General features: G+C 40.6%; 1 protein-coding gene across 8 annotated transcripts in view; it reads left to right on the top strand.

The window, feature by feature from the left end:
* LOC124151280 (phospholipid-transporting ATPase IF-like) overlaps positions 1-21,637 on the top strand; it is a 128,341-nt gene that overhangs the window by 70,499 nt on the left and 36,205 nt on the right. For all 8 annotated transcript variants that reach the window (XM_048383360.1, XM_048383365.1, XM_048383364.1 and 5 more), the window contains 5 exons: positions 1,982-2,101; positions 6,711-6,800; positions 7,316-7,396; positions 11,730-11,837; positions 18,834-18,962. In XM_048383360.1, coding sequence (XP_048239317.1) covers positions 1,982-2,101; positions 6,711-6,800; positions 7,316-7,396; positions 11,730-11,837; positions 18,834-18,962 — 528 coding nt within the window. The remainder of the gene's footprint in view (positions 1-1,981; positions 2,102-6,710; positions 6,801-7,315; positions 7,397-11,729; positions 11,838-18,833; positions 18,963-21,637) is intronic.

The following is a 21,637-nucleotide window of genomic DNA, read 5'->3' as shown; positions in this document are numbered from 1 at the left end:
AGCCTATTGGTTAAAGCGATGGCTCGTCGTGTCGAAGGCCAGGGTTCGATTCCCAACATGGGTACAATGTGTGAAGCCCATTTTCCGGTGTCCCTCACCATGATATTGCTGGAATATTGCTAAAAGCAGCGTAAAACCAAACTCACACACTCACACACTTTAATGTCACATATCTAAATTGTGTTTTTTCATTTGATATCTCAACTCCACTGTTATACAAAAGCTATATAGCCTCATCATCAGGTCATCCGCCTGAACCCTGTACTTGCATATAGCATTTGTCTCTTATGCCTGGTATTATACTGCGTAAACAAACTGTTAGACTAACATTTAGTCTCTGAAATCTTATATTACACAATATCCTTCTTGACACTAAAAAAAAAAAAAAATTCCCTATGCTGATTTCAGATTATGTTTTTTTCATAAAATAAATATATTCCACAGTCATGGTGCAGGACTAACAAACTGAGTGAAAAGTTTTGTATAAATTGTGTTGACACAAGATACTGAACTATTTCATCAATGAAGTCTATACTATTAGTTCTATAGTCTTCATTCATTCATTTGAAATATACATGAGACTGAAAAGAATTTGCCTGTACAGCAGTTCTTTTAATAATACCCATACACACATATTCTTTAAATAGTTGTAAAATATTAATCGTTCCGAAACCAATATCTATATAGGCATGCACCCTAAAGCCAAGCTTGGTACGCTTAGTGATTTTGTTCAGCCAAATGGCATTGGGACATTTTATATATTGTTAAAATTTTGAAAGGACATTCTTCTGTATTATCAATTTAAACATCTTTAGAACATTTGCATGCTAGAAGTCGGTGTCTAGAAGTCAGTGTCCAGAAAATGTACCAATCCTGGTACAATTGGCTTTCTCTGTCAATCAGCTGACTAAAGGAATTATGAATGAATTTTGTACTAACCCCCCATGTGCTCAGTAAGTACCCAGATCTCTCAGGCATTAACAAGCTATTGTTCCTAACAAGAGATCACACCCAACTTGGCTTGCCTAGGGTGGATTTCACACCCCAGTTAACAAAATCAATACATGGAATACAATATAAGCTGATAGCATTTGAAAGAAGGAAATCGTCTATTTATCTTGTGATAAACACTGTCGTCCCTAGTAACCTGGCTTGTCAAGGCGTACGAGGAAACAGCTCGGTTCACACACCATGTGTTCATTACATGAAATAGTGGGAATAATGACAGTTTTCTGCACTCTTTGAAAATTGTCACCGTCATGTGGTATTTGTTTTAAGTTGTTGGGCGGTGACCCATAGTGATAGGTGACGGGGCAGTTCAAAGAACTGAGTCTGAGTGCAAGCCGACTGTCTCACTGTAGTGACGGGACGTCAGTGGGCTCTTCCACTGTCAGGTGGGACATCAATGCCTGTCAGACATTGATTCAGTATCGGAAGCCTACCCGTTCCACATGATGTTTATTGAATGTTGTCATGGTGTGTTTTCATCGATCGGGTTCCACTGACGGTACCGGCAACATGATGAAGCAAATATGTCGTAGAACTTCCACTTAAACAAGACACCAGAGGGAATTTGGATACCTGTACATGATCCATAGATCATTGAACTTAATGAAACGAACATATCGCTGAACAGACACTGCTTCTAACATGTGGAAAGGAGTCTATGTGAATGTGATACAAAGCTCGGGGAAAATTATTTGTGATCTTGATTAAAGACGTGAATGTTTTTATACAAGTGGATGGTTTAATTAGGAATAAAAGGACATGATTTGAAGATATCGGGTAGACATCAGTGCACTGACCCAATGGGTATTTCATGTCCCTTCGTTTCTAGGATATTGGTGACACATATAGAGTGATGGCATTCCTCAGGAAGTTCCAGTCTCGGGTGCATCCCGATCCAACCCCCCAGGGGAACGGAAAAAATGAGGATTCTAATTCTAAGGATTTTAAACTAAGATCCCTTTTTTGCTGCCAGGGATGCATGAAGAAGAAGCGTCCTGCAAATCGGACCGTGTTTGTCGGGAACCGGCCTCCGTCCACCGAGGAAGTGTTTATACCAGAAAAATACATTGACAATCAAGTCATCTCCTCTAAGGTAAGGAAGACATTTTTAATCAATATGGTTGTGCTTTATCTTGACATTTACGCTCCTGTTATTTATGATATATTTTGTCTATCTGTTAACCCAGCTGATAAATAATTCAAAAATGAAATTATTTATTGATTATTTTGTTTGGCATTTCGGATTAATTTGTAGATCTTTCTCGCATTCATATATTATGGATGAACATGGGAATGTAAGAGTTTCTTTGTCATCTGATATTTTATTTGTGCAACAAAAACATATTACTTAATTTTAAATACCTTTGCTTTTTTTATTCAGCAGATAATTTAACATATTTGCAGTAGAAAATTAACAAAGGGGATGCTTATTAAAACCATACCCAAGTTAAATTTCAGAGATCGAGGGTAGTGAACAATCTTTGTTCACGTCAATTAAACTAAAATGTCAATTTTTTGGATCATGCCCCAAATTTGTCCTCCATGAAACAGAGCTAGGTTTTTATGCTTTGGATGACTACTGGTGTGTGTGAGGAGATGGCTTGTCATTGTACCCCAATTTATGGATCTTTGCTCACAATATCAATCCCTGGATTGTCTGGTCCAGTTTTGATTATGCACAGGCCGCTGACAGGCCGCACATGAACAACCCATTGTGCATCATCATCCCAATGTGGTGACAGAAGGGAGACAGTTTCCTCAGTAGATATGTTTTTACATTGAAATAACTTTGTTATTTTGAAAACTGATGGTCGATTAATGTCACAAAGAGATAGGAACCTTTTCTTGTTTCATTGAAATACACGCAATTAAACTGATAATGGTATCTGCTTTTACTTGATGTTTCTGGAAACCCGTGAAGATCTGGGGTAGAATAGGTTTTCAGCAACCCATGCTTGCCGTAAAAGGCGACTCTGCTTGTCGTAAAAGGGAACTAACGGGATCGGGTGGTCAGGCTCGCTGACTTGGTTGATACATGTCATCGATCCCAATTGCGTGGATCGATGCTCATGATGTCAATCACTGACTATTTACAGATCGCCGTCATACAACTGGAATATTGCTGAGTGCTGTGTTAAACAACAAACAAACAAAAATGATGTTTGTTGGTCAGAGTTCAGTTTTTTAATATATAGGTCTGTAAGAATATTCTTTGTTTTATGAAGAAGCCAATTACTGTCTGCATAGAATTGGTAAATCCAGATATATAACATATAGCAAACCCCTTAAAAATGGCAAATTTCTACTAGTCCTTATGATACCTTAACTATTGGGAAGTTTGGCAAGGACTACGGGACTAGTGCCAATTTCTACCGCTGGTCTGTCATAATTAAAGTGCCATAAATGCAAGAAATCCATTTTTTTGTCCCAAAAGAGACAATTTTAGTATAAATATCTACATATACATGAACTACCCCTTTCTGCATCATCGGGTGGTCAGGCTCACAGACTTGGTTGATGCGTGTCATCATATCTCAATTGCGTAGATTGATGCTCATGATATCAATCACTGGCCTATCAGGTCCAGACTCGATTATTTCAGGTCACTATCATAAAACTGGTATATTGCTGAGTGTGGTACAGTATTTTAGACAACAAACACTAAATATTTTAAATACAAACTCACCATGCTAGCAGGGCAGTGAGGAAGTCTTGGTGCCTCTTATGTGTAAACTTTGTTTAGAATTAAAGCATTCTGTGGAAACACTTCAATAATTTTCAAAAATAAATAAATAAAATAAAATAAATTGCTTGTTCAGATAATCAGTATCACGGCCGGGACACTCTTTCAGGTGATTTTTTCCAAACTGTCGTGAAAATTTTAGTCACATTTGGAAATGACATGTATAAGAATTCTGAATATCCATCAAAAGTTGATAAACTCATGGAAATGTTCTGCCACTGTTTGTCATCAGCAACCAGAGTGTCTGGTGTAACACAAGCCATTAATGATCTCACTGCTTTATTACCACTGATGAGAGGCATTTAGCCCTGATTTGGCTGTATTGAACATTTGGCATGTATTATCAATAGACTGTGGCCTCTCGGCTTGTACTTAGGCGTAACATATTCAGCCGGGGGCCATGGTAGTGGTGTGTTTGTGTACGCTGGTGATTGTTTACTCTGACCAGCAATCACTGTGGGCAGGCTGTTGACGAGGGCCACTAGTCGCTAGAAGAATGTCTTCATGACTATTTAATAGCCATAAACTGGAGTTGCAAATAATAGCCCGGCCCACCGTCCGTGACAGGTTAATTTCACGAAGTACAGGTGAAATACAGTCTACCCATCATTTGTATTGTTAGTCAATAATTAATACATATCTCCGTAAGGTCTATTGTGTGCAAATAATAAACAACCCTAATTCAAGTTCGAAGTAATAGACACAAAATTTTGGACTGGCAACTTTGACAAGGACTAGTAAGAATTTCAAGTAGCCAGTCCTGTGTTCTGGGGGAGATCTACTTTAAGTGTGCACCCTGCATTAACCAAGTTAAACTACAGCTGGGTGGGAAATGCTGATCAGCTGATTGCACTCTCAAAACAAAGGGTTCACATCCGGTAACTTGAACTGTATTATATGATGAGTCTCAATACAATCAAACTTGCTGTCAACAGTTTTGAAAAATAGTACCTATTTTGAATAAAAACATTATATTTTGGATCAGGATCAGTCAATTTCCTGAAAAAAACACACCCCAAAACCCTGGATTAAACATGGAACGGAAATAAATAGCTGCCTGAAATAAAATCATATAATATGCAACCCCCCCCCCCCCCAACACACACACACACTAATACACCCGTATTTTTGATACACCACACACCCTTAATCAGGGCCAATTCCCAACCCCATTAATCCACATTCCCCACCCCCTTAAGCCCCTCTCCTAAATCCCTGAAGCCCCCAGATCCCTGTATGCAGTAACAAGTACAAAAATTACCTGTAGGGTCTATTAGAAACATACTTATCTGTCCTTGATGTGCATGCGTTAAGCGACCCTTCAAAATCCGGGGTAAAATAGGTCTTTAGCAACCCATGCTTGCCGTAAAGGCAACTATGCTTGTCGTAAGAGGCAACTATCTGGATTTGGTGGTCAGACTCGCTGACTTGGTTGATTCATGTCATCATATCCCAATTGTGTGGAACGATGCTCATGATGTCAATCACTGGATTGTCTGGTCCAGACTTGATTGTTTACAGACCGCTGTCATATAGCTGGAATATTGCTGAGTGCGGCGTTAAACCAACCAACAAACAAAGAAACAAACCATTAATTATGTTGTTGTTTCTGCAGTTTGCATGCACCTCTCATCACAAAAGAAAACGAAAAATTATTTTGAAATGACGTACATGTTCATCATCACGTTCAGAAATGAATTTAAGTTGTATTGAAGTTAGGTTTAACAGCAATACCTACTGAAGTATTACTGAGCATTGTGCCATAGAGACTAGAGACATGAGATTAGAGATGGCAATGAAATTAAATAATGGCGTATGGAATAAATGTTTATGGCGCATAATCTACACCATTTTTAAAATTTGCAACATAAAACCATTAAGATAACGTATTCTGACCTTTTTATGCTCTGTAGAGTGTCGGATAGTAGTTACTTATTTATGGGAGTTATCCATTGGAGGAAAGGCAGAGTGATCTAGGGCAGCAGTTCTAGGTACAAAGGTTCGCAGTTGATGTCATGTTCCTAATCTGCAACATATTCAAAAGGTTAAACTACCTCCGGGGTCCATACCCATGGAGATCCGGGGTAGAATAGGTCTTCAGCAACCCATGCTTGCCGTAAGAGGCGACTATGCTTGTCGTAAGAGGCCACTTATGGGATCGGGTGGTCAAGCTTGCTGACTTGGTTGATGCTTTTCATTGTATCCCAATTGCATAGATCAATGTCATGACATCAATCACTAGATCACAATGTCATGAAATCGATCACTCGATCACTACCTTATTAGGTAGAAACATTTTTTCCTAAGATTTTCAGGAACGGATTATTTCTTTAACCACCACCACCCTCACACACCTCCCCCACCCCACCACCACCCGTCAAGATCTGAGGTAGAATAGGCCTTCAGCAACCCATATTTGCCATAAGAGGCGATTATGCTTGTAAGAGGTGACTATCGGGATAGGGTGATTGGGCTCGCTGACTTGGTTGATGCATGTCATCGTATTGCATGGATCAAAGCTCATGATATCAAACACTGGATTATCTGGTCAAGACTTGATTATTTACAGACCGCCGTCATAAAGCTGGAATATTGCTGAGAGCGGCGTTAAACTACAAACAAACAAACGAAACATGGGCTGAGTCCTGTATGATAGATGGGCCAAGTCAAATCAGGGAGTAGGGCATACAGAAATATATCCCCCGTTTGTATTGCAAGTGAGATCAAGCAGCTTAGTGTGTATTCTGTCATGTTCTAACAGACAACAATACCATCTTTGAACATCTTTGGTCGTGTAAAACATCTCTAAAAGGCACCCAGTGACAGTAGAACCATACAAATTGGTGGCAAAAAGTCTGATATTTTACGGTTTACTAATTTTGTTATCTACAGTGTACTACATAACCGAATTCTTTCTTGATATGCACCAAGAAGACTTATAACATTGTTTTTGTTGCAGTACACGCTATGGAACTTTCTACCCAAGAACCTGTTCGAGCAGTTCCGGCGGGTGGCCAACTTCTACTTCCTGTGCGTCGGTATTGTTCAGGTGAGCTGTCACCTGTCACCTTGATCACAATAATTAATCAGTCCTGAAATATGAAATAACTGGTAATTACGTGAACATAATCCAACCCCCTGGGTTATATTATCATATTTAATGGGTATGATATACCCATAAAATATGATTATATCTAGTAAACTTCAGGACATATAATTTCTTTCTCAAAAAGAACTATTTGGGGCGAAAAATGAAATTATATTTCAGAACGATCCAGTGAACCAGTGAACCAGTTTTCTTTTGGTGAAACCTGGAAACAAATTAATTTTCTCCAGTGTTTTTGAGAACAGATTATTTTTTCAAAATATTTCCTCCCCCAGCCCTGCAGCCCCACCCCAGAATATCATTTGGCCGGCTCCTAAAAGCAAACATTGACCTTGATGAAACAGGTTTTCATCCTGAACTTGCAGTGCTTCAGTTGACCTGGGGGATCAAGGCCATTGACTCCCCTCCCTTTACTGTTGTATCTTGTGGCTCATCTTGAATGTTGTCTTCTACTGCAGCTGCTGATAGACACCCCGGTGACCCCCATCACAAGCATCCTACCCCTGGTGTTCGTCATCTCCGTCACTGCCATAAAACAGGTGAGTGACCTTAATGAGTGTGTCGTGGCACACCTGAACACATTAATGAGTGCATCGTGGCACACTGGAACACCATGGGTGAGTTGTGGCACACCTGAACACCTTAATGAGTGCATCGTGGCACACCTGAACACCTTAATGAGTGTGTCGTAGCACACCTGAACACCTTAATGAGTGTGTCGTGGCACACCGGAACACCTTAATGAGTGTGTCGTGGCACACCGGAATACCTTAATGAGTGTGTCGTAGCACACCTGAACACCTTAATGAGTGCGTCGTGGCACACCGGAACACCCTGAGTGCGTCACGGCACACCGGAACACCTTAATGAGTGTGTCGTGGCACACCTGAACACCTTAATGAGTGTGTCGTAGCACACCATAACACGTTAATGAGTGTGTCGTGGCACACCTGAACACCTTGAGTGCATCGTGGCACACCGGAACACCTTGAGTGCATCTGAACATCTTAATGAGTGTGTCGTAGCACACCGGAACACCTTAATGAGTGCATTGTGGCACACCTGAACACCTTAGAGATCATTAACCAAGTGTGTTTCCTTGTTGTGAATGTCATATATTAGGAATACAAATATTTTTTATCGCTATTATATCATGTTTACAATACCGCAATGTATCTCCTGAAATAATAGGTGTTTAAGATGTAATTTGATTCAATGAAGTAGCTTTTGAAGCCACAAAAGAATGATGTTTGAGTGAACTGCCCATGTTATCATGTTCAGCCCACAGCAGAAAGGGACCTTATGGGTGCTAGGATACAATCGTGCTATGACATCATAAAGACGTTTGACATAAAACAAATTCAGGAAAAATCACCATGTGTGCGAACTGTACAAAATATCTTATTTTTCTCTCGTTAGTTCGTAATATGATAAAAATGTTATTTCAAAACGTTTCAGTAACATGTCTGCTATCAATTCATCAGACATTGTCTAAAAAAACAGTCATTACATAAACAGTGATAAGTCGGAAAATGAGTCCAAATGGTTGATGTCATGTAAACAAAGTAGGAAAGTAGCAGGGAAGCTATCTAAGATACTGGGATTGTTAGTCAATAGTTAACCAAAAAAGAAGGCATTGCGTCGGTGTATGGAGCTTGATTGTAGTTCCTTGCATCTATATCAGATCGTGATACGTTTATAGGATTGGTATATCGCATCGATACCCCTATCCATTATAGGATAAAAAGATGTTTTTTGAACAACTCAGTTCTTGATTTGTTGAACTGAACAAATAAAAGGGAAACCAGATATTTTTCTGTGGCCAGGTTATCCCATAATCCCTCTCGGCAATTGTGAAGGTAAGTTGTCCTATAATCCATATCGGCAGTTGTGGTGCCGCCAATGTTGACTGGTCGTCAGGTATACCAGCAGACAGCATACAGACTCAGGTCGATAGTGCACACATTGCTTCCAATCTCTTCAATTGACCTATGAATTATTGACAATCAATCACCGTGTTGTGCATTACTGAGCTCAACACACCGAGTCAGCAACAGCTGAAAGCATTATGATTAACCCATTAAGTGTTGATTGATACCTGTCATCTACAATCAGAAGCTCAAACACAGAATTGATCCTGAAATTTTTGTTAAGAAATCCAATCGTTATTGCTCGTTTTTATAAACTTGTAGGGATAATAGAATTGAATGAGACGTTTTTAAAATGACTTCATCATGAAATCTTTGATAAAAAGAATTCCTGTCATATTTGTTCCTTTTGATAAACATTCAGGGGATAATTATTTAGAGAATGATATGAATAAGACAAAATGAAAAAAGTTTGTTGATAGACAAGGTTTCAAAGTATGTTGCTCTGATATGTTTAGACCCGTGAAGATCCGGGATAGAGTAGATCTTCAGAAACCCATGCTTGCTGTAAAAGGTGACTATGCTTGTCTTAATAGGTGACGGGATCGAATGGTCACGTTCGCTGACTTGGTTGATGCATGTCATCGATCCCAATTGCGTAGATCGATGCTCATGATATTAATCACTGGATTGTCTGGTCCAGACTCAATCATTTACAGACCGCCGTCATATAGCTGGAATATTGCTGAGTGCGGCGTTAAGCAACAAACCAACCAACTGATATGTTTGTGTTGAAGAGGACACCGTGTCTGTGTCTGTGTCTGCGTCTGTGTCTGTGTCTGTGTCTGTGTCTGTTTTCTGGGACGAGTGGTTAAAGCGATACACTGTTTTATCCACTAGCTCATAGGTTGTTTGTAAAGGTTAAACAGGGAGAGATCTGTAATTGCCCCCATAGATCATGTAGTTGTGATACAAATAAACCACTCAGCTCTGTGTGGGCATCATCTGTCAGGGCAATGGATACTCGGTGTAGTGCTTAGGGGTGGGATTTTCTTTTAGAAAAGCACAATTTATTCAAGACAATACTGGAAAACATAATTATTCTTAAACTATTTGCTTGATGTTGGAAGAGTGCCTGAACTAAAATTCTGCGTCTATCAAATCTTTTCTGATCCGACCCGTGAAGATCTGGGGTAGAATAGGTCTTCAGCAACCCTTGCTTGCCGCGAAAGGCGACTTTGCTTGTCATAGGAAGCAACTAACGGGGGTAAGGCTCGCTGACTTGGTTGAAGCATGTCATCCTATCCCATATCAGATTGATGCTCATGATGTCAATCACTGGATTGTCTGGTCCAGACTCGATTATTTACAGACTGCCGTCATATAGCTGGAATATTGCTGAGTGCAACGTTAAACAACAAACAACAAACTTTTCTGATCCATTAATTAGACATCTAGTCAGACTATTTTGTCTCATTTTGTGTGTTGTGACTTTTGGCCACAAATCAGACAATGGGCCATAAATAGAGATACGAGGAGGTCTATACATATACAGTGTGTTGTTGTTATGCAGTTGTGGGGGAACCTAACTTAAGCCCAACAACCTGTCACTCCCTCCCAATACAAACAGCAGGGTAGTAAATATCTGGTTATAAATATCCTCGTGACAAGGGGTGTTGAGAATGTGTTGTTGAGTATTTACAGTCTTCACCTGACAAGGAAATGTTTGACACAATTGTTGACTGCAACTTGAGGAACATGATGTAATATTAAGTCCTGCTTTGTTGATGTTCAGCAGAACACTGTGGTACAAGTGCCGTCGGAGGATTGACTTTCTCAGCCCATTTCCTTGGCCACCCTAGATATGTAGAGTGATTGGGTGGGAGGGTGGGTGAGTGAGTGAGTGAGTGAGTGAGTGAGTGAAGAATGAGTGAGTGAGGAATGAGTGAGTGAGTGGTAGGGTGGGAGAGAGTGTGGACGGGTGAGTGAGTGAGTGAGGAATGAGTGAGTGAAGAATGAGTGAGTGAGGAATGAGTGAGTGAGTGGTAGGGTGGGAGGGAGGACGGGTGAGTGAGTGAGTGAGGAATAGGTGAGGAATGAGTGAGTGAAGAATGAGTGTGAGTGGTAGGGTGGGAGGGAGTGTGGACGGGTGAGTGAGTGAGTGAGTGAGGAATGAGTGAGTGAGTGAGGAATGATCGAGTGAAGAATGAGTGAGTGAGGAATGAGTGAGTGGTAGGGTGGGAGGGAGGGTGGACGGGTGAGTGAGGAATGAGTGAGTGGTAGGGTGGGAGGGAGTGTGGATGAGTGAGTGAGAGTGGGTGGGTGAGTGGTGGAGTGAGTGTTAGAAATGGGTGAGTGGTGAGGTTGCTGAGAGAAGAATGGGAGGGTGGATGAGTGAGTGAGTGAGTGGGTAATGCCGCTTTTAGTGACATTCTGTTAATGTCACGCCAGTTAACGCTAACAATAGGCTTGTGGAATCGAACCTGGGCCTTTGGCATGACAAGCCAATGTATTGTCCATTAGGCTGACTCAACGCCCAGGATTTGGGAAAACCCTGCCAAAATAGAACCTGCAGTCAATTCAAATCTTGGACTACATGCTGTAAACACTCTCTGTGAAAATGAAGAAAACAATAGATAATAATAATAATAAAAATGATAATAATAATAAAATAATAATAAAAATGATAATAAAAATAATAATAGTAATAATAATAATACATGTGGTGTAGTACTATGTGTAATTGGTTTGTATGTAGTAAGAAATCTAATTATATAAAAGTAGATGATTAAGGGTGAAATGAAAAGCTTTTTTCTTATCCAATTTCCACATATTTTCCATGAAAGTTTTAAGATTTACAATCAATGCCGGCTTTGACATACTGACCGGTTGCTTCACTAAACAAAAAGTTGTTTCTTTTAAGATGACGTTGAGCGGGTATTTATTTTGACCTGACATAAACAGTGTAGTCTTCATGATGGATATTGTCCCCCTTTTGCTCCAGGGCTATGAAGACTGGCTACGTCACAAGGCTGACCGTGAGGTCAACAACACATCCGCCAAGGTCCTGCAAGGGTCAAAGATAGAGGAGATCAAGTCCATGCATATCAAAGTAAGTGTCTAATATGGGTTGCCTCTGATTGGTCAGTCATCAGCTAAGCAGTCAACACTGGTATTTGATTGGTCAGTCATCAGCAGTCTCTGATTGGCTAGTCAAACACTGGTGTGTGGTTGGTCAGTCATCAGCGGTCTCTGATTGGCTAGTCAAACACTGGTGTGTGGTTGGTCAGTCATCAGCAGTCTCAGATTGTCTAGTCAAACACTGGTGTGTGGTTGGTCAGTCATCAGCAGTCTCTGATTGGCTAGTCAAACACTGGTGTGTGGTTGGTCAGTCATCAGCAGTCTCTGATTGTCTAGTCAAACACTGGTGTGTGGTTGGTCAGTGATCAGCGGTCTCAGATTGTCTAGTCAAACACTGGTGTGTGGTTGGTCAGTGATCAGCAGTCTCAGATTGTCTAGTCAAACACTGGTGTGTGGTTGGTCAGTGATCAGCTGTCTCTGATTGTCTAGTCAAACACTGGTGTGTGGTTGGTCAGTGATCAGCGGTCTCAGATTGGCTAGTCAAACACTGGTGTGTGGTTGGTCAGTCATCAGCGGTCTCTGATTGTCAAGTCAAACACTGGTGTGTGGTTGGTCAGTGATCAGCGGTCTCTGATTGTTTAGTCAAAGATTGGTATTTGATTGGCCAGTCTTCAGCCATGTGATAAGATATACCTTCCTAGTGTGAGTACTTCAGGGTGTTGGCCCAGTGGTACAAGGTGTTTCTGGTCGAGGATTCAAGGCAATCATTCCCAGATTTGTCATTGCTCAATTTTTGTACCTGTTCTCTCATCAAGTGGGGATTAAGTTCTTTTGTATTGATATGTGGTTTTGTGGAAGGTAATATCAGGAAAAGGTCAGTATGATATAAAAAGTCAATGCCAGAGAATTATTATTATGGTTTTACCTTGACATACAAAACCGGGGATCCAGGGGACCCCCATGCCAATATCTACTTTTAAGGGTCCTTGAAGGCAGGATGAGGGTCCTGTAAAGTAATGATACGGTGTATTGTCTGTACATCTTCATTATTACTTTAGAGCCAGGAATGAATCAATGATCATGACAGCGGTCATTATTGATGGATGAAATGACAGACACCCATAACTGCCCTTGATGAATATTATTGTGCGTCCTTTGGGAGGCAGTATATATCCATTCTCTACACTTGTGCGTACTGGAAGCCCATTTGTTAGTCGCGTTAAACCCTGATTATCATGATCAATTATCTGTTTCCATTGGGGCTTAAAAGGCACAATAGGGGTGAGAGTGATTTGAACAGATTGCAGAAAATCAGTCATCACTTTTCCAGTTTATGAATATGATGTAAACCAAGGTATATATATCTAATTTATCTTAACTCTTAAATTAGTTTTTAAAAGTTTTCATTTGCACAATTACATTTTTCACAAACTGCACTCTCACTCACTCACTCACTCACTCACTCACTCACTCACTCACACATTGTCACCCCTCAGTTAAGTAAGCTTCTGCAATGATGGTCTAAATGAAGAACGATAGTTTGCTCCAGTAGTGTTTGATATAAAGGATCCAAAAATATTCACTTTGAACATTAGTGCTTCAATGGGCCTCTTGACTTGCATGCATTATTCAGACATGACAGGCATTATCATGTTTTACTGTTGAAAATTCCCTTATAGTATTTTTCGAAATTGCGCATAGAACCACATTAGCATTCCCGAGGGAGAGTTCTTCCGTCTGAGTAGCTGTCCTGAACATAAAGCTCTTGGTTGTAGAGCTGCCTTGATGGGACTCGGACACAGCGAGGAGGAATGTGGGATTATCTCGCAGAATACACTGAATTGGTTGCCATTGTAATAGCTTAATGGTTGTTCAGATTTGTTAGTATCTTCATACGATCTCATTAGAAATCTTATCTTTTGGTCTGATACGTTATCTCTCTGGTGAAACGAGTTAACCTTTTGAGTTGGATAGTAGTTTCAGATAATTCCTTCAAATGTCCTACATGGTCTCTCTCACATCATAGCCAATAATTCCTGTTTCAGCTTCCTTCACATTATCAAATCTTTAGATTTTTCATTTTTTCAACAGACGTCCTCTTCACTGCCAAATATCTAATTAGTTTTTAGGTAAACTCTTTCCTTGGGCTCAGTGCATCTATAGAAGGCCGGAAAACATTACTTCTGTTCTGTGTGCGTTGGTTTCAACATGCAAACATTTTGCTGATCACAACCAAGTTCTTTTTTGGATATTAGTCCCAGCTATTTAAGATCTAAAGACTGTATGCAGACCACTTACTATGTTCCAAGACCTGCTGAGAACAGTGGTATAACAAAGAAAGGTCTGTGATGTAAGTAGGTAAGGACCTTTCCAAAGAGAAATTTGACAAGCTATATAAAGTTCTAAACTGTCTGAAATCTAAATCCAAGAGAAAAACTAGATCGCCGGATAAGAAGTCATCTACATCACCTTCTTCTTTTAATTGAAACAAAATCAGAAAAGTATTCTCTCTGTGGTAATTTGACCTCAGGGAAACACACAGGTGTCAAGGGAACCATGTCTAGCTATTTGAGATCATGTTGCCCAACCTGACTGCCCAAACGTAGGGAGCAGGCATCACGGTCCATTGCCTGGGGCCGATGGGTAGGTTGGTCCTTCAAGGCTTGAGAGAACCTTGAACCCTATTCCAAACCACCCCTAGAATTTGAGTGATTTGCAAACCCTAACCATGTCAATTTCCGGCCTGTTTGAGAAACGTTTTGAGGCTATTTCAACTGACATTAACAATGGAAAACAATCTGTAAATCAAAAGGAAGATGCAAATAATTCTAGCTCAGATATCAACACAGAAATTGGGAAGTTATAAGGTGCATGAAATACGGGCATTAGCAACAAGTCTAGCTACGTGGAAATCAGTGTCTGTGGAACAAGTGGTTTTAAGCAGCCAATGGAAATCACACAATACGTTTTCTAATATCTTCCTACAAGACATGCAACATGATCTAGAGGGACTATACACTCTGGGCCCTCTTTGAGGAAGAGGGGGGTTGGGGGTCCTGGACAATACACCAAATCGAGGTAGGTTAGCCTTTGGGTTATTGTCAACTGGTGGCAGGCAGCTCATGGGCGAATGTCTGGAATTCTTAGTGGGTTACAAACTCTTAGTCTTGGGAGCCTGACGTACCAAAGGGATGTGTCTTTGTTTGCTTGTTCATTAACACCACACTCAGCAATATTCTGGCTATATGACAGCTGTCTGTAAATTATTGAGTCTGGACCAGACGATCCAGTGATTGACATCATGAGCTTTGATCTCCGCAATTGGGATATGATGACATGCATCCACCGAGTCAGCAAGCCTGACCACCCATTACTGTGAGTCGCCTCATACAACATGTATTTGTGAGAGATGAAACCCGGAGGTACATTTGCATCTTCACATCCAGGCCTTGAAACAATTGTCTGATACCATTGCAAATATGCAACACCAACTATAGTGCAGCATTTCCTACTGATAGATTATTGTGACGTGAAAGAAAAGTCGTTATGAGTAATGGTAATGTCTTTGGTGTTACCATCTTGTCTTTGGTGTTACCGCCTTGCCTTTGGTGTAACCGCCTTGTCTTTGGTGTTACCATCTTGTCTTTGGTGTTACCGCCTTGTCTTTGGTGTTACCGCCTTGTCTTTGGTGTTACCATCTTGTCTTTGGTGTTACCGCCTTGTCTTTGGTGTTACTGCCTTGTCTTTGGTTTTCGCTTGTCTTTGGTGTTACTGCCTTGTCTTTGGTGTTACTGCCTTGTCTTTGGTGTTACCGCCTTGTCTTTGGTGTTACTGCCTTGTCTTTGGTGTTACTGCCTTGTCTTTGGTGTTACTGCCTTGTCTTTGGTGTTACTGCCTTGTCTTTGGTGTTACCGCCTTGTCTTTGGTGTTACCATCTTGTCTTTGGTGTTACCGCCTTGTCTTTGGTGTTACCGCCTTGTCTTTGGTTTTCGCTTGTCTTTGGTGTTACTGCCTTGTCTTTGGTGTTACTGCCTTGTCTTTGGTGTTACTGCCTTGTCTTTGGTGTTACTGCCTTGTCTTTGGTGTTACCGCCTTGTCTTTGGTGTTACTGCCTTGTCTTTGGTTTTCGCTTGTCTTTGGTGTTACCGCCTTGTCTTTGGTGTTACCATCTTGTCTTTGGTGTTACCGCCTTGTCTTATGTGTTACCGCATTGTCCTTGGTGTTACCGCCTTGTCTTTGGTGTTACCATCTTGTCTTTGGTGTTACCCTCTTGTCTTTGGTGTTATCGCCTTGTCTTTGGTGTAACCGTTTTGTCTTTGGTGTTAGTGCCTTGTCTTTGGTGTTACCGCCTTGTGTTTGGTGTTACTGCCTTGTCTTTGGTGTTACCGCCTTGTCTTTGGTGTTACCATCTTGTCTTTGGTGTTACTGCCTTGTCTTATGTGTTACCGCATTGTCCTTGGTGTTACCGCCTTGTCTTTGGTGTTACCATCTTGTCTTTGGTGTTACCCTCTTGTCTTTGGTGTTATCGCCTTGTCTTTGGTGTAACCGTTTTGTCTTTGGTGTTAGTGCCTTGTCTTTGGTGTTACCGCCTTGTGTTTGGTGTTACTGCCTTGTCTTTGGTGTTACTGCCTTGTCTTTGGTGTTACCGCCTTGTCTTTGGTGTTACCGCCTTGTCTTTGGTGTTACCATCTTGTCTTTGGTGTTACCGCCTTGTCTTTGGTGTTACTGCCTTGTCTTTGGTGTTACCGCCTTGTCTTTGTTGTTACTGTCTTGTCTTTGGTGTTACTACCTTGTCTTTGGTGTTACCGCCTTGTCTTTGGTGTTACCGCCTTGTCTTTGGTGTTACTGCCTTGTCTTTGGTGTTACCATCTTGTCTTTGGTGTTACCGCCTTGTCTTATGTGTTACCGCATTGTCTTTGGTGTTACCATCTTGTCTTTGGTGTTATCGCCTTGTCTTTGGTGTTACTGCCTTGTCTTTGGTGTTACCGCCTTGTCTTTGGTGTTACTGCCTTGTCTTTGGTGTTACCGCCTTGTCTTTGGTGTTACTGCCTTGTCTTTGGTGTAACCGTTTTGTCTTTGGTGTTACCGCCTTGTCTTTGGTGTAACCATTTTGTCTTTGGCGTAACCATTTTGTCTTTGTTGTTACCCCTTTGTATTTGGTGTAACCGTTTTGTCTTTGGTGTTACTGCCTTGTCTTTGGTGTAACCGTTTTGTCTTTTTTTTTTACCGCCTTGTCTTTGGTGTAACCTTTTTGTCTTTGGTGTAACCGTGTTACTAGAGAAAATTCTGAAAATTATTCAGGTGAACACACACTGCATTGCATGATTTTCAATAAGTACAAAGAACATGTTCAATAAATAAAGAACATTGAAATTGTATCGATCATTTTGGTAATGTGTGGGACACAGAGAAGAGACAATTATAATTTTTTCTTATTATTTCTCATAAAGAGTGATGATCCACTGGCTTTAAGACGTGGTGATATTAAAAGTGAGATTCTTTTTCTTTTCTAGGCAGAGGTAAAATGTTAGTTTTGCAATAATACACTCAAGGAAAGAGTGGATTTATTTCTTATACATGTATCTGCAAAAGATTGGTAACTATAATGGTTACACCAAGGACAATAAATTTCTCCAGTATATTCAAATATTTCAAAATATGTTTCTTTGTGTTTGCATAATTTACCCAACTATTTGTTAAGTTCAGATGTTTCTTGTCAAATCACTAAAGCTTTTATTTTTGTTTATTCAACAGGACTAAAGGGGGTACAAATTTTGATAATGACCTATTAATAATCATGCCCACAGGTGTAATCTTGCTATCAAACACTAAAATATCAAAATCTTTGCTGTGTACCATATTGCTATTTAATACATTATACCTGATTTTGAGATGCTTTACAATTCATCATCCCATTTGGAGCCAAACAGACTGTAATTACAATTCTTTGCGGACTGTAGTGGAGGTGTGAGATCTTACTGATCCCGTGAAGACCTGGGGTAGAATAGGTCTTCAGCAACCCATGCTTGCCGTAAAAGGTGACTATGCTTGTCGTAAAAGGCGACTAACGGGATCAGGTGGTCAGGCTCGCTGACTTGGTTGATGAATGTCATCGATCCCAATTGCGTGGATCGATGCTCATGATATCAATCACTGGATTGTCTGGTCCAGACTCGATTATTTACAGACCGCCGTCATATAGCTGGAATATTGCTGAGTGCGGCTTTAAACAACAAACCAACCAACCAACCAACCAACCAAAATAACTGAATGCCGAACTCAGCTTCTTTGTTTGGCATTTGGCATTAATGTGGCGAATTTGTGCAGTGTATTTGCACAGTGATGTCAGGGTTCGAAATGGCCAGTGAATATTTAGTCCAAGACTTGTGAAAATCTGGAAAGACTATTTCTTACAATTTCTAGTTTTTTTCCATGAATCAATAAATCCAAGATATGACAAGCACAAGGGGAGGGTCATCCAAGATATGACAAGCACTAGGGGAGGGTCATCCAGGATATGACAAGCATAAGGGGAGGGTCATCCAAGATATGACAAGCACTAGGGGAGGGTCGTCCAAGATATGACAAGCACTAGGGGAGGGTCATCCAAGATATGACAAGCATAAGGGGAGGGTCATCCAGCATATGGCAAGCACTAGGGGAGGGTCATCCAAGATATGACAAGCACTAGGGGAGGGTCATCCAGGATATGACAAGCATAAGGGGAGGGTCATCCAAGATATGACAAGCACTAGGGGAGGGTCATCCAAGATATGACAAGCATAAGGGGAGGGTCATCCAAGATATGACAAGCACTAGGGGAGGGTCATCCAGCATATGACAAGCACTAGGGGAGGGTCATCCAAGATATGACAAGCACTAGGGGAGGGTCATCCAGGATATGACAAGCACTAGTGGAGGGTCATCCAAGATATGACAAGCACTAGGGGAGAATCATTATTTTCTGTACATTAATGCATCAAAAACCTCTGCACACGTTGATATTGTGTTTTCATGTTTTTTGCAGGTTGGGGATATTGTGAGAGTGGAAGCCAACGAAGACTTCCCATGTGACCTGGTGATGCTGTCGTCCAGCGACCCGGAGGGCACCTGCTACATCACAACTGCCAACCTGGACGGAGAGACCAACTTAAAAGTTAGTCTTCATCTTTTCATGTTGTGAATCGAGATATATTTTAGCCAGACTGTACACAAAGTTGTCCTTCTCAAATGCATGTTGTTTAGTAGATACAAAATTAATGACCACAATGACGTCAACAATCTTCAGCTATGACGTTGTTTCTCGTGCGACGTCATTCCGACCTTACGTCACAATAAGATTCGAATGATGTCAAAAAGTGCTGTCCTGATGACCTAAACACTACACTGCTGCGGGAGAAGTGATATTTGCACGAGTGAACATTCGATTTTCATTAAGTCAGTTATTTCTAACCCTATAGGTAATAATTACCTATATGACAAGCAATATTTTAGATAATGTTTAAAAGTTACAACATTCCTTGTCATATTTCTGTCCAACTTCTAAATGCCTTATAATAAAGACTCTCATTATAGCTATGTATTGGTGTTGCAATGGTTCACACTACTGCTAGGCTATTGTCCTAGTTGGGCAACCATTGCAATGGTATTATATTACTACAGAGACCATATCCATATATGGTGTCCTGCTTCTATCACTGTAGCATTAAAGCTTTTACCATTCTACAAAGTAGATTTTGTTCCCATTGATCGACCCGTGAAGATTCCGGGGTAGAATAGGTCTTCAGCAACCCATGCTTGCCGTAAAAGACGACTATGCTTGTCGTAAGAGGCGACTAACGGGATCAGGTGGTCAGGTTTGCTGACTTGGTTGTGCATGTCATCGTATCCCAATTGCATGGATTGATGCTCATGATGTCAATCACTGGATTGTCTGGTTCAGATTCGATTATTTACATACTGCCGTCACATAGCTGGAATATTGCTGAGTGCAGGGTTAAACAACAAACAAACAAACAAACATGACATCAAAGCCCAACATGTTTGACTTTTCCCAGGTTTTTATGTCATGCATCCATTTAGCTACATTCAAAACATTCACAAGTGCAACCTATTGTGCAACCAAGTGCATGTAAAAAATGTTCAAATTAGTGTCTGACTAACCCTTACTTGTCCACACAAAATTGATCTTTGAAGACACGTCACAGATTTCATATTGTGGTCTACAGCTTTGTGTGTGGTAATCATTAAATAAGCAGTTTATGAAGTAATTTTGTTGACTATATTTATGTATAAGAATTGACTTCAATGATTCTGGCATTTATGGAGATAGAAACTTAAAAACTGGTGTGCACACTTTGCGTAAATCCACAATTCTTACGAAACCCTCTACCTCTATTACATCTTTGCCATAAATCCTGTATTCTGGCTTCAGTCACACCAACTAAAGTTTTCAGATTTTCAACAGACGTCCTCTTCACTGTCAAATGCACGACTAGTTGTTACCAAATAGCATCATAACCAACCAAGCCATGACATATGCATGAGGTAGTATTGTTAGAATTATTAACAATGATAACTCTTGTTCAATTACTCAGGTTATTACCCTTTATGAATCCATAAATGCAAAAACTATAGGCAATCAATGCATCGTCATTAACCCATCAGTAACAGCCATGGAACTATTGTTTGATTGATTATTGTATCAGGGGACATATGATCTCCCTTTCTGACGATGCACTTAACTGGATGGCGACATTCTCTTATTGAAGGCTTTCTAGGTTATTGGTATTTCCGAGCTATCAGACAATCACCTGCATCTGTAAACAACATCAGTATTGAATGGCCTGTTTTAGTAATTTAATCCATATTGATTATTGTTTCGGTCCTTATCATAACCCCAATGTTAAAGGTTGAATGAGTGAGTGAGTGAGTTGGGTTTAACGCCGCTTTTAACAGTATTCCAGTTATATCACGGCGTGTCAGCTTAATGTGGGAGGAAAGCCCGAAGTGATGCAGGTCTCAGACATTTACCACTTCGGTGAAACCCACGAGCACGGGTATGGTGCTGACAAACCTAGAAACATAATTGGAGCGAACCGAGATTCGAACCCACAATCATAGGTTTCTGGCGTGCCCAAGGGACGCGAATCTGCAGAGCGAATCGCGGCACCTTAGACCACTGCGCCACCCGTGCCCCCCATTAAAGGTTGAAAGAGACAGGTATTGAGTGGGTTTAGAACTCCACTCATGCACCAAAGAAAATAGATCTGAAATATTACCCAAAAGGGCCTAAAATCCAACCCCTTTGCGTATAAGTCAAGGTGTCTCTGCCATTAACATGATCTTCAAAGTCTTAGGGTCAGGATTGTGGGTTCGCATTTTCATTTTCAAAGTGGTAAACATCTAAGACCTGCACACAAACAGCTGCCACAATAGGCATGATAAACTGGGAATAGTGTAAGGTTCTGTTGCCATGGTACTGAATTATGCAAGTGTTAGTTGTCATGACAACAAGCTAATGCTGTTCAGACTACTGTTGTGTACAAACTTTGAGTGACACAAACAAGTCAAAAATACTGCTATTTCCACACCTTCATCTGAAACTGTCAAACAAACATCTGCAGGAAGATATTTTGGCAGGTGCCCTCCCACTGTGTTTTATTTGTGTATGTCAACATGTGCATGAGTGACAGTTTGAGTGTTATATACTGACTTAAATCACTCAAAAAAACACAATTTGCAATATGTGCGTATCCCAAAAAGATATTACAATTTATGTGGTTACAAAAACATGAAGAAGCTAAACCAGTGTATCAGTAACCAGTGTTT

This window comes from Haliotis rufescens, unplaced genomic scaffold, assembly GCF_023055435.1.
Source record: "Haliotis rufescens isolate VD_foot unplaced genomic scaffold, xgHalRufe1.0.p SCAF_47, whole genome shotgun sequence".
Lineage (NCBI taxonomy): Eukaryota > Metazoa > Mollusca > Gastropoda > Lepetellida > Haliotidae > Haliotis > Haliotis rufescens.
This window is presented reverse-complemented; position numbering and strand designations above follow the sequence as displayed.